Raw genomic sequence first — 14,098 nt, forward strand, 5'->3', positions numbered from 1 at the left:
TTTTAATGAAGGAGAATCCCAAAGTGACAATCTAATTGAAAGCATTAATTCTAGGAAAAGGAAGGAGACAGTTGATGGATCTAAAAGGTCAAAGGGGAAGAAAATTGTGAATGAGGAACCTGCTGAAAAGAGGCAGAAATCAACCCCCTCCCACTCTGCTACATCCAGGAATGTGAACAACGTATTAACTATTAAGGATGAATCACTCACCAAGATAAGGATTCCTTCTCCAATCCACGAGGAGAATATTGAATCAATCCAAGAGGAAGATCAAGAGCCCCCATCTCCTATAGGCACAAAGATACTTGAGTCAGAGAATGAGATGGATATTCTGGGTGAGGAATTTCAAGAGGGAATAATTTTCTCTCTTCGAGGAGTTCAGGATATTCTATGTGAAGAAGGTAATCAGGAAGAGGATGGCATTGAACAACCTACAATTCCTGACTGGTTGAAAGAAAGGTTGAAAATAAAAGTACCTATGAAAGTCTAGAAATAAAATGACACAACTGATTTCTTGGCCAGATTAGGGAAGGTTGTTGTAAAGAAGCTAGCCAAGAATTTTTTCACAATTCAGAGGGATGAAACAGGCTGTCATATAGTTCAGATTGTTGTACCGAAAGTGGACAAGGCAAAGGAGGATATTACTCCTTAGGAGTATGAAATTACCACTATCGTCTTTGAACCAACTATAAAAGGTCAAGAGGTTGAGGACTTGGAAAATTCAGTCACTTCCATGAAGACAAGATTGGAGAAGGAGATAAGAGGTTAAGTGGACTAAGATGGTGTGCAAAAAGGAGGGTATAAGTGAACACTTTTTTTCTAAAATCAGGTAAACCTAAACTTAGAGGAGAAAGTTGAGAGTCATCCACTCAAGATATGAATATACTCAAAGAACAAAGATTGTAGTACTATAAATCTAGTTTCCAAACTACTATTTTGTTTCAAAATTGGATAAGATTAAGGGGTCAAATCCTTCGTGCACAAAAAATAGACCTTGATTTTTCTGAGAAACATAATAGTGTTTGACGTGCACATAAAAAAAGTCATAGTTAGATTTATTATTTTGACAAATCCTTTTGTAGAAAGATAGTTAAGAGTGAGCACTAGAAGTTGTGTATTTTTTTGTAATTTTTTGTTGAGTATTTTGTTTTTTATGATTTTTCCAATCGAGCACATCCTGAAAATCAAGTACCTATTCATGCGTGAAGCATAACTTGCACCAAAACAATTGAAAATGTAATTTTTTTTCTAAAATTGTAAAGAATCAAGTGCACTACAATAATAGATAAAGTTTTTTAAATTTGGATAAGTATATCAAAAGTTATTAAAAAAATGGTACACGTATGTCTCTGAGAACTATGGAGACAGTGGTAAAAGAAATTCAATCATAATATGTTATTGTTTTTTCAAATTTTAAAAAAATTATATGGCTAGAAAGCTCAGAACATGGGTGAAAATACGATGACAATTTTAAAAATATGGGCTTGATGAAGTGTAAACCTGATGATGACAAAGTCGAGAAACCAAGTTCATAAAACAAAACACGTCAAAAAAGAGGGAAATGGAGGGAAATCAAACTTCCACACAACAACTCTCTCATCGAAGCCTATTCACAAGCCTAACCAAGCAAGAGCGCGTACGAGGTTTCTTTTGAATAAGAACCGCGTATGGGGTTCCTTTTGAATAAGAACTGGGTATGAGGTTTCTTTTGAATAAGCACCGCCTACGCAGTTTTGCATGTGATACTCTAACATAAAGAAATTAATGTGTATGTTTAAAATGTGTGTGTGCATATATATGTATAGGTATAATACGTATATATGTAGATATTGTATGTATATATGTATATATAATATGTGTATATATATACACACATATGTATGTATATGTATATAATATGTGTATAACGTATGTATACATATATGTATGTTTATAATATATGTGTGTGTGTGTGTGTGTGTATTATCTTTTGATATTTTATGTGTATGCACATGTACATGTATATTGATATATATTGTCTTTTGATATCTTATTGTACATTATATTCCTACCTCTCTCTCTCTCAGGACCCCACATAACACCTAATGACATCATGTAAGGTCCCTTAGATCACATGACCCCTTAAGACCATATGATGTCCTAAGGGGTCATATGATGTTCTAACACATGTGTGGCCCCATTACGACCCTACATGACCTCCAATTATGCCATATGACCCCTTCAGACCATGTATGATTGTTGGCATTTGATCATTTGAATCAACCGGTAATGGTTGTTTTCTAGATGCAACCGATACTTATTTGTTTTGTAAAGAGATTAGTTTTGCATGATGACTATATTGTATGTTGTCATTGATGGAAACTATGTTTCTTAAGTCATCCAAGTCCTACAATACAACTGGTAGACAAAGATAATTTATATCAGAACCAACAATTAGGACTATAACCGGTAAATGACCGACATAGTTACAGACCGACAACCGATACGTAAAATCTATGAAGATTGAAGTAATGTAGTTTTGTAGCAGCATTGAAGATTGGTAGATGAAGATATGTTCATGAACGCACGAGCTGATTTGATCAGGTGAAGGAGATTTGATTGACATAACAATTATGTTGACAAAAACTTGATTGGTAGTGATGATAATCACTAAGATCGGTAAACCAACACAAAATTTGTTGTCTTATGTCAGTGGACGACACAAGGCGTGCATTGCAAGTTTGACTAGATTCAATGAACCTAGGGAATTGTTTCAAGGTTCTAGCCAACTTAATGATGTTTTTAAGATGTGTGATGAGGTATGAAATTGATGATGAGTATGAGCTTGAATGTGTGAGAGATCATTAGCGAATATTGTATTTCTGATTGTGCGCTGATCAGAGAAGCTTTGAGATGTTGTGTATGTGATGGTGTAATATTCTGAAGAAGATCTTATCAGACACAAAAGGTGTTATTTTGAGATCATTTGTACTTGTTGTCTCCCTAACAATTGCAGCAAGAAAATCCTCTCACAAGGTCACTCCTAACAGGGTGCAGTTGGATCCTAACAGGTCTGATCATTAAATCCTCTAACAAGGTGACACATTAGCTTGTGTTTTCAAATCCCAGTAACTTGGGTTGCTCCTAATAGGCCTGGTCCTCACAGGCCTTATTGTATAGTTCTTAACTAGCCTTACACACTCCTAATAGGGTGTGCCCCTAACCGGGTGTTCTAGACCTTAACCGGTCAGATCCCTATACTACAAATAGTGGATCTTGTGGATACTAACTCCCACAGTGGTTTCCCATTTGGGTTTTCCATGTATATTCTCTTGTGTTATGTGGTTTATATGTTATGTGGTGTTTTCATACTTGGTGTTATTTCTCACATGCCTATTAAGTTTTAAGTTGGTGAAATTGTTAATCAGATTTGTGTTGTTTTTACTTGCACCAATTCACCCCCCGCTTTGTGTCTTATAAGTTCATCAATTGGTATCAGAGCCGAACTTCCTTAAGGCTTAACCGCTTGGAAGGGATCCCTAATCCTAAGGAAAATATGGGGGAAGGAATGAGCTATAGAGAAATGGCTAGAGAGCTTGCTGAAACCAAGGAAGAGCTTGAAACCTTAAGAGGGAAATATAAATATTCACTCTCTAAAAGGAAAGAACTTGCAAAACAATTGCTAGAGGTCTCTGAAAGCAACTTTTCTGATGAGGCAAACATAGATACATTGGTTGAAGAAGTGGAGAAGCTGAATGATGAGAAGGCTAACCTAAGAAGAGAACTAGAAGCCCTTACAATCCAGATGAGTCAAGAACTTGAAGCAAGAAGGACTACAGAGGACAAGATCAAGGAAAAGGAGCATGAAATATTCAAGTTAAATCAGGTAGTCGGTACCCTGTATGCTCATTAGCATGAGCAGAAAGAAGAAAATGAAGGTATACAAGTAGATCTAGATATGGCAATCTCTCTTAGAGAGACCCTTATGAAGTAGAATGAAGATCTGATAAAGGAACTTGCTGAGGCCAATGACAAGCTTGATAAATTCAACAAGAGTTCCTCTATGCTTGATGAACAGATCCAATCTCAAAGGATGAATGGTGATACAAGTGGATTAGGTTACACTACATTTGAGAAAGGTGAACCTTCTGGTACAAAGAGCAACATGCATGAAGATAAAACAACTCCTAAAGTTCAAAAACCTACTAATAAGAAAGCTTACACACCTATTTGTTTTAAGTGTCATAAAACAAGACATATTGCAAATGTGTGTAAAAGCAGATTTGATACTAACACTGGTTATAGACCTAATGCTAGATATGTGCCTAGGAAATTTGAAGGTTATTGTTATACATGCAACATGTCTGGGCATAGATCAATTGAATGCATATATGGAACTAATAATCCAACTCCTCATATGAATCAAAGACCTGTTGGTGATTGGAGAAGGAATTTCAAAAACCGGAGAAATACTAGTTGGCAAAGACCTTATGTTAACCTGTCTAGTCCCTATGAGATGGAGAAAAGAATCAACATGATCTACACAATCAGCAACAACTTTGGACATGTGGCTATGAACTATAGAAGAAGGATAGGTAGAGGCAATGCAGAACCCTAGAGAGCATCTGAAATGGCATGCTATCATTGTCATAAACCGGGACACATTGCTAAGTTTTGCAAAATGCAAAGGAACCAACTGGTAAACCAATCTGAAGATCAGAAAGGAAAGAAGACAATAGATGTTGAAGAAACCAGAGCAAAGATGAATAGAATCTAGAAGAAGAAGAGTGATGATAAATCATCTAAGGAATCAAATGCTTCACCAAGTGTGGAGAATTATTTACCGACAAACTAAGTTGTTTTCACAACTTGGGGTGTGCATATTGTGAAATTTAAAGATGAACCCCTGGATGAAGTATTGTAAGTTGAATCTGCATATTCTGAAGTATTTTGATATTTTGATAAGTTTTGGAATCATAACCGGTAAATATATTTTAGTTTTGGCAACCGGTAATATGTTTTACAGTGTTTTAAGATGTTTTAGGGTTTTGTCGATTAAAGCATTTATTGTAGTAGTTAGATGGCAAATAAATATAATATTTGAATTTCATTTGTCACCTTGCGATTTCCAGTGCATTTGGAGAGCGAGTAGAACAAAGAAAAGTGTGTGCCAACAACATTCAAACCATTTACCAGCAATCTGAAGTGATCAAAGTGAAGCTTGGATCAGTGATCCGGTTATTGAAGGTTTTGACGGTTGAAAACCATTGCACCGAAGTGGAAAAGGTATTTATCTAGGAAATCCTACTTTTACTTGGTGATTTGCATATCTGAAATGGATACACCTCATCTTATCAATGTGACCAAGAGGGCAAGACCAAAATTTAAAAGACATCCTTATAAGTCAGAGGTAACTGATCCTGTCGGTGCCCTATTCGGTGTATCGAATGGAGTTTGGCATGTAGAGGATGTAAGATCCTTTTACCACTGTAAATTAGATGACTTGGGTGTGGCAGCCATTTTCAATCAGTTCAGAAATCTATGTGATAAAAAGGGTATTTTGAAGGAACAATTTAAGAGCGTTGCTGACAAAGGGTTTCAACATGCAATCAGTTTTATTGATGATTTTGTTGACGAGTTGGTCAGATTTGTTTTGAGACATATACATGATCAGTTTTTTATGGTTGGATAGACCTCATAAGATCATGAAGGAAGCAATTCATGCAGTAACCAGTTTCTGCTCAATCGGTGAAGTACCATTATTGAGACCGGTGTCAAATAATGAAGTTGAAAAGCTCACTGGATCAAATTGGGATGGAAGAGCCATGACGGTAAATAATATAAATGACCCCACTGTGAAATATGCATCCATGGTGATAGGTTATATAATTTTTGACAACAATAGAATGAACATACCGACATCAACTATTCATACTGCTTACCAGATGATAAAAGAGGATGTGGACTATGATCTAGCAAAGCTTTGATGAGCCAATTAATGGCAAATCTGGAAGTTGTAAAGAAGGACAAAAAGTTTAGATTTAAGTTTGGTTAGCTGATTATGGGTTTGTTCTTTTATTTTCAAAACTTTTTCCTTGGTATTGGAGATGTTCAATGGATAACCGGTAGCCCTGCCCTACTACAGATGAAGAACAACATTAGGATGCTAAGTGATAAATTAGATAATATTTCATGGGGTTATTTCAAGAAATTTCAAAATAAAATGCATGCTAGAGAGCGCATACTGGCAAAGGTGGTAAACAAGTATGAGGATTCCATCTATTTTATGGTAGATATAGACACATGCATGATGAAGGTTGTGATTCCCCATACCACATGGGTAATGCCCATGAGATATGAATTAGACAAAGATCTACTCATTGCTTATGCTGATCATCTATTGGAACACAACCGGTTGACACCACTGCAGAAAGGTTTGGAAGCTATAAAGAGAAATTACTTCAAGTACATTCTAAATTGCAGCAACCGGTAATTGTTAAGAAAGTGAGGAAAGTGGTGGAGGCCTTTGCTGAACAAGCCGGATTCACTAAAGAGCAAATGGCAACTGCAAGAGCTAAACATGCAACTGAACAAGAAGGTACATCTAGTGCACCTACCGGTACCCCAACTAGTAAGACAAGAGCAATGAAAGTTACAGAGAAAATGAAGGCAGCAGAAACTAAGGTAAAACCTACTAAATCTCAAAGAGATAAGCCTTCTAAGATTCAATTCTGGAGGAAGCAAAAGATTGTGGAACCACCTGTTGCACCGGCACAAACCAGAAAAAAAGGAAGAAGGCACAAGCCCACAAATCGACAAATGTAGAGGCTACTGAGTTTGATGAAGATAAGAGGCCACTTAGAGAAAGTGCCAACAATCCTAAGACAACTGGTAAGGGTAAGACACCTAAGAAACCAGTAATATTTGAAGATTCTTTTACAAGAATGGTTAGAATTGTTAAGGATTATGGACTCTATAAAGGTTTGAATACATTGCTTAGTCATTTATCTGAAAACCAACAAAGAGAGATTGAAGATGCTGTTATCTTCAACATGAATAAGTATTGAAAATCCCTCATTGAGCTACAAGGGAAAATTCCAGACGCTTTGTATAATTTGATTGATGCAAGATGGTAGGCTGCAATCAACCTAGATAGAGAATTCATTGATTATACTCTCAAACACTTGAAACCAGAAGCAAGTGAAGAGGAGATTGAAGAAATAAGAGTCAATGCAAAAGCAGCTTTTAGATCCAAAAATAGGTTAACAAGGATGTTGATAGGAGAGACCGAAGCAGTCCAGAAGGAGACTAAGATTTTTCTTAAGAAAGCTTTAGGTCTCATCCCTAATAATAAAGTAGAAGAAAAAGATAAAGAAAGTGAGGATGATACCCCTGTAAAGCTTAAGGTAGTAGATTTTCCTGAAGGTGTCAAGCCTACAGACCTTGAATCAGATAAAAAATACTTGTATGATGATCCTATTGATACTGCAATAGTAGTCATACCAGATGATGACACGAGAGACAATGTTGATAATATTGCTGATAATGTAACTGTATTTGATGTTGATGTACAAGTGTTTGATCAACATGAGCAGGAGCAAGAATAGGATAATGCACAGGTCAACATTGGTGTACAAAATGTTGATATGGAGATTGGTGAGCAACAACAAGATCAAAACAAAGAAGAAGAGAGAGTAGGCGACAAAAGCACAACTGAGCAACCGACAATTGCACAATCTACTGCTACTCAAACTGAATTGGTAAATGTAGATGCAAATGTAAATACTGATGATACTCAGAAGGAAAAGGAAGCCCCGGTGACTGAACTAGTGAATGAAGAGGTAAAGGTACAAACCATTGAAAATCCACCACCGATTAAGGACTCTACCGATGAAGATAAAACAGAGGAGAATACAGAGAAAGAGAAGATAGATAAAGAGGAGAAGAAAGAGGAGAAGAAGGACACCTTATCTCCTGATTCTAAGAAGAAGAAAATAAGTGATGATGATGATGATGACACGGTGAGTATTAAAGGTCCTATAGACATGGATAATTTGAGTGCTTTGGAGTTAATGTAGATTGTTATTGCCATGAAATATAGAGCACAAAAGAAAAGAATGAAGGAACAACAAAGACATGGAGAGACTATTAAAACCATTGTTGATATTTTGTCAAGTCTCTTACCGGAGACTGATACAGAAAATTGGCTACCCCTATGGCTAAACTTGGACAATTAGTTGTTGATGTCGGTGAACAACTTAAAACTTTTGAAGAAGCTGCATACATTTATGTTGAAAAGGATTATGAGAAGAAAAGGGGAGAACAACTAATGGTTGAAATAGATAAAGGCAAGGTAGCCCTAACGTCAATAAGGACTTGTTGAAAACCAGACTGGAAACCGCAGGTAATATTTTGGCTACTATCTCCCAATTTTCATTATTTTGTGATGATTTAAAGAAGAAGAGAGATGATACTGAGAAGGAGTTACAAAATTTAGGTGAATCATTCACACCGACATAAGACTCAACAATCAATTTTGGCAAAAATATTGTTGATCTACGGCTCCAGTTAGAACTATATGAACATGAGCGGGTAAAGCGGGTCAGATCAGTGAAAGAGCTCTAGAATCAACTACTTCCAAAGGTGGATATTATTTAGAGAGCATTCAAAGAGTCATAGAGAATCTTGGCAACTCCAGAGATGAGTATAGTTGATGCTATGGAGGAGTTAGCCGCACAGATAATGACACATGTTGAGATAACCGAGACACTGTTAGAAACTTGGGACAATGATCTAAAACAGTTGAAGTTTCATTTCAGTGATGTTTTCTTAAGAATTGCATTGTAAAGACTTTATGACTCTTATATCTATATATATGCTCTGATGCAAATTTTTCTATACAATGTTTATATCTTTCATGTACTTTACTTCTTTATTTGGCATTGTTGTCAAAGGGGGAGTAGAATTAGTTATGGGAGTAAAATTTTTGTATGTATTGTTAAGGGGGAGTAATGATTTCATTTTTGTAATGACATGTAATTGCTAAGGGGGAGTATGAGTCTACGTATGTTAGAGAGCAAATTTTTGTATTGCACACTTAGTTGACAAAATTTTCCTAAGTGTTTCCATCAATGCCAAAGGGGGAGAATGTTGGCATTTGATCATTTGAATCAACTGGTAATGTTTGTTTGCTAGATGCAACCGATACTTGTCTGTTTTGTAAATAGATTGGTTTTGCATGATGACTATATTGTATGTTGTCATTGATGGCAACTATGTTTCTTAAGTCATCCAAGTCCTACAATGCAACTTGTAAGACTTAACCGGTAGACAAAGACAGTTTATATCATAATAAACAATTATGACTTCAACCGGTAAATGAATGACAGACTGACAACCGGTACGTGAAATCTATGAAGATTGAAGCAATGCGGTTTTGCAACAGCATTGAATAATTATAGATGAAGATATGTTCATGATGACATAAGCCGATTTGATCAGGTGAAGGACACTTGATTGACAAAACAATTATGTTGACATAAACTTGACCGGTAGTGATGATAATCACTAAGATTGGTAAACTGACATAAAATTTGTTGTCTTATGTCGGTGGTCGACACAAGTAAGGCGTGCATTGCAAGTTTAACTAGATTCAATGAACCTAGGGAATTGTTTCAAGGTTCTAGCCGACTTAATGATGTTTGTAAGATGTGTGATGAGGTATGAAAATGATGATGAGTATGAGCTTGAATGTGTGAGAGATCATTAGCAAATATTGTATTTCTAATAGTGCGGTGATTAGAGAAGCTCTAAGATGTTGTGTATGTGATGGTGTAATGTTCTGAAGTGGATCTTATCAGACATACAAGGTGTTATTTTGAGATCATTTGTACTTGTTTTCTCCCTAACAGTTGGAGCAAGAAAATCCTCTCACAAGGTCACTCCTAACAGGGTGCAGTCGGATCCTAAGAGGTTTGATCATTAAATCCTCTAACCAGGTGACACATTAGCTTATGTTTTCAAGTCCCAGCAACTTGGGTAGCTCCTAACAGGGCTGGTCCTCATAGGCCTTATTGTATAGCTCTTAACTAGGCTTAGACACTCCTAATAGGGTGTGCCCCTAACCAAGTGTTCTAGACCTTAACCGGTCAGATCCCTATATTGCAGATAGTGGATCTTGTGGGTACTAACTCCCCCCGTGGATTTTTCCATTTGGGTTTTCTAAGTATATTCTCTTGTGTTATGTGGTTCATATGTTATGTGGTGTTTGCATACTTGGTGTTATTTCTCACATGCCTATTAAGTTTTAAGTTGGTGAAATTGTTAATCAAATTTATGTTGTTTTTACTTGCACTGATTCACCCCCCCTCTCAGTGCCTTATAAGTTCATCAATGATATCTTAAGGGGTCATATGGTGTCTTAAGGGGTCATATGGTGTTGTAACACATGCATGGATAAATTAGGACCCCACGTGACCCCTAGCGACATCATGTGACATCTATTCCTCTCCCCTCATCTCCCTCCCTCCCTTTTTTATTCCTCTCTCTCTCTCCCTCCCTCCCTCACTGCCTTCCTCCCCCATCTCTCTCTCTCTCTCTCTCTCTCTCTCTCTCTCTCTCTCTCTCTCTCTCTCTCTCTCTCTCTCTCTCTCTCTCCCTCCCTTTACCATCCTCTCTCCCTCTCCATTTCCTTCCCTCTCTCCCTCCCTCTCTCTCCCTCCCTCCCTCCCTCTCCCTTAGGATTCCACATAACACCACATGACCCTTTAGGAGTATTTGATGTCCTAAGGGGTCATATGGTGTCCTGAAGTGGTAAGATGAACCATTATTATAATATAAAAAGCAGTGCCGCTACTGTTTACAAAACTTGACATGTAAAGGGTTATATGGTTTTTTAAGGGGTCATAAGACACCATATGACCCCTTATAACATCTTACGATCCATAACGACACCATATGGTGTTGTAAGGGGTCATATGGTGGCTTAAGGAGTCGTAGGACACAATATGACCCCTAAGGACACATTATGACCCATAATGACATGTAAGGAGTCATATGGTGTCCTAAGGGGTCATAGGACACTGTATGACCCCTTAGGACACAATATGACCTCTAACGACACCTAAGGGTTCATATGGAATCCTAAGGGTTCATATGACACAATATGACCCATTACAACACCTAAGGGGTCATATGGTGTCTTAAGGGGTCATAAGATATTATATGATCCCTAAGGACAACATACGTCCCATAACAACACCTTATGATGTTGTAAGGGGTCATATGGTGTCATAAGGGGTCATAGGACACAATATGACCCCTAACAACACCTAAGGGGTCATATGGTGTCCTGAGGGGTCACAAGATACCATATTACCCCTAAAGACACCATACAACCCATAACGACACCATATGGTGTGCTAAGGGGTCATAGGACACAAGATGACCCCTAAGGACACCATATAACCCTGATGTGGTGCTCTAAGGGGTCAAGTGGTGTCCTAAGGGGTCTCTCTCTCTCTCTCTCTCTCTCTCTCTCCCTCTCTCCCTTAGGACCCTACATAACACCATATGACCCTTTATGAGCATATGATTTCCTAAGGGGTCAAGATGGCATTACAGTATTGTGAGGTGGCAAGATGAATCATTATTACAATATAAAAATTAGTACCAATACTACTTACAAGAATAAAAAATCAACATGCTCCCCCTCTCTCTCTATCTTCCTCCATACCCCATCCCCCCTCTCTCTCTCTCTCTCTCTCTCTCTCTCTCTCTCTCTCTCTCTCTTTCTCTCTCTCTCTCTCTCTCTTCTCTCCCAGAGTTTACTTTAGTGGCAAATATTCGCCAACGATGAATTTTTTCACATCAGTGACCCGGGAAATGACAAATATATTGTACCGACTGGGGGTGGCCATGTCACTAGAACATTATCAATTTCCATCAAATTCACGCGTCGATTGCAATATGTTTTATGCAATTAATTGTTTTTATGGGAGGATTTCACCAATACAATATATGGTGGACACACGGTAAATTTAATTTTTTTGCTTACACTCTCCGAGGTTACCTTAATAGACGACCATAATTCGCCTATAGGCAATGAAGATTTGTTGGCCAAGAGGACCCAATTTTACCGACATTTTGCCGATGTGTGTCTCCATTCACCCCAATTTTCACCAACTCTATTGCATTTACCAATTAATTGGACGACCCATAATCGCCTTGAAAATTACACAAGTTGTGTTATAGTTAAGTGAGATTCACCAAATATTTGTATACCATATAAAATTTCCACAGAATTCACCATATAAGGATTGGTATAAATACATTCAAAGATCAGATCTATCTCTGCATAATCTAGTGGGTTCTAGGCTCTGCATTTGGATCAATAGCAAAGTTTCAGACCAAGGAAAATCATTGTTGTTGACTGCATTGGCGACTGCTAGGTACCCAAAGGTGAGCGATCATATTTTTGAAGTGTTATAATATTATTCTAAATTTATCTATATCTGGTTGCACTGTTGAGTTCATTCTTATTCAGTGGGGACCTGCTAATGCCAAGAGGTCAGCCATGAGACCTCAGACATCTAGATGGTAGGTCGTAGGGCCAATGAAACATATATTATACTTTATAGTATATTAATACTTCTTCAACAAATTGATATTTTTTTTGTAGCTTTTATTTCATTGGATATATCAAACAGGAAGAAGGGTAGGAATCTTGAATGTGGGTAAGGCCATGAGAGGCCAACAAAACGCATAACGTTCTCTTCGTAGTTTGGCTTTGGCAACGATTGTGGTGAAAATTGGGAAGGTACATCATCACAAGTACAAATACAAAATTCACAACCTACACCGCATGTTGAAGATGATGGTGAACCTAATATCTCAGATCATGATGAACTTGAAGAAGATTATCTAGTAGATACCCAAGTTAGCCGGAATGATATAATCGACTTGGGTGATAATGCCACATATGATAATGCACAGAAAGGGAAAAGAAACACCAAATAAAAAAAGGATCAACCCAAATCAAAAAAGGATTGGGAGTGGGATATGTCAGTGAGGAATTTTCAAATTAATTGGGCATCAAAGTATCCATTCATTGAACTAGTGGAGAATCCAATTGAAGACAAGCCTCTAATAGAATGCAGGTGTAAGATTTGCACTTGGAAACATAAAAAAGAAAAGAGGTTGCAGCTAAAAATTGACACCATAAAAAAGCATATGGGTAAAGTTTATGAAAAACAAATGATAGATGGAGTTGAAAAATTAGTGATAAGATGGAAAACAAAAGAGGAATGTAAGCATGTGAGGAATGCCAAAGAGTATTATTTTCATGAGAAAATACAGATGAAGCCTGCTGAAGTTAAAGGTTCTATTGAAGCTATTCTTGGAAAAACAATACAAATAGAACAACTGGGAAAATTTGTTTAGTTAAGTGTTGTTTTTTATATTTTGAGCAGAGGGTGTGCTATGACAAATTTCCCATCAATTAGTGGTTCATTATACTTTTAAAAAGTTCCTAACTATCCTAATAGTCACCGATCAATAAACAGTGGATGGGAATGGGAAAGTTGTCTTGTTGAGGATGAAAAAGAAGATGTAAAGGAAAAAATAAGAGAGTCAAACTTTATTGCATTTTCTTTAGACTAAGTTACGGTAGTAGATAATAATTCATGGGTATGCATGCATGTTTATACTGTACAAAATCATGCCTGCCAACCTCATCTATTATCTGTTGCTAAAATGAAGGATAGTGAAACAACGAATAATTTATTTCAACTAGTAAAGAGATGTTTAATTGAATATGGAGGTATGGATGACAGGACGATTGCCAAAAAAATGGTGTGTTGGAGCGGACGAAGCTTCAGTAATGCAAGGTCACATGAACGGTCTTTGTAGAAAGATGAAAACTTCTTCTGCACCCTACATTACTGGCATTCATTGCATGGCTCACAGAATGAATCTATCTTTTGGAATTGTGAGCAAGTATGCTCTGGTAAAAAAAAAAAAATTAATTAGAGAGCTCTACTCACACTTCTGTCGAAGTACCAAGCGATTATGGAATTTCAACACTTTGCTGATGGAATAACTGATGGGAACAAGCTTCTCA

At 37.1% G+C, this 14,098-nt stretch overlaps 1 protein-coding gene across 1 annotated transcript; it reads left to right on the top strand.

Annotated features, from left to right (window-relative positions):
• The first annotated feature begins 7,625 nt into the window (after positions 1–7,625).
• On the top strand, positions 7,626–8,057 carry LOC131047981 (nucleolar protein 58-like). The gene has a single exon (XM_059212277.1). The coding sequence runs from the start codon at positions 7,626–7,628 to the stop codon at positions 8,055–8,057; it is 432 nt and encodes a 143-aa protein (XP_059068260.1).
• Positions 8,058–14,098: the final 6,041 nt, after the last annotated feature.

The sequence above is a fragment of the Cryptomeria japonica genome, chromosome 10, assembly GCF_030272615.1.
Source record: "Cryptomeria japonica chromosome 10, Sugi_1.0, whole genome shotgun sequence".
Lineage (NCBI taxonomy): Eukaryota > Viridiplantae > Streptophyta > Pinopsida > Cupressales > Cupressaceae > Cryptomeria > Cryptomeria japonica.

Coding starts and splice junctions, on each gene's coding strand:
- LOC131047981 (XM_059212277.1), top strand. CDS start 7,626: ATGGAGATTGGTGAGCAACAACAAGATCAAAACAAAGAAGAAGAGAGA.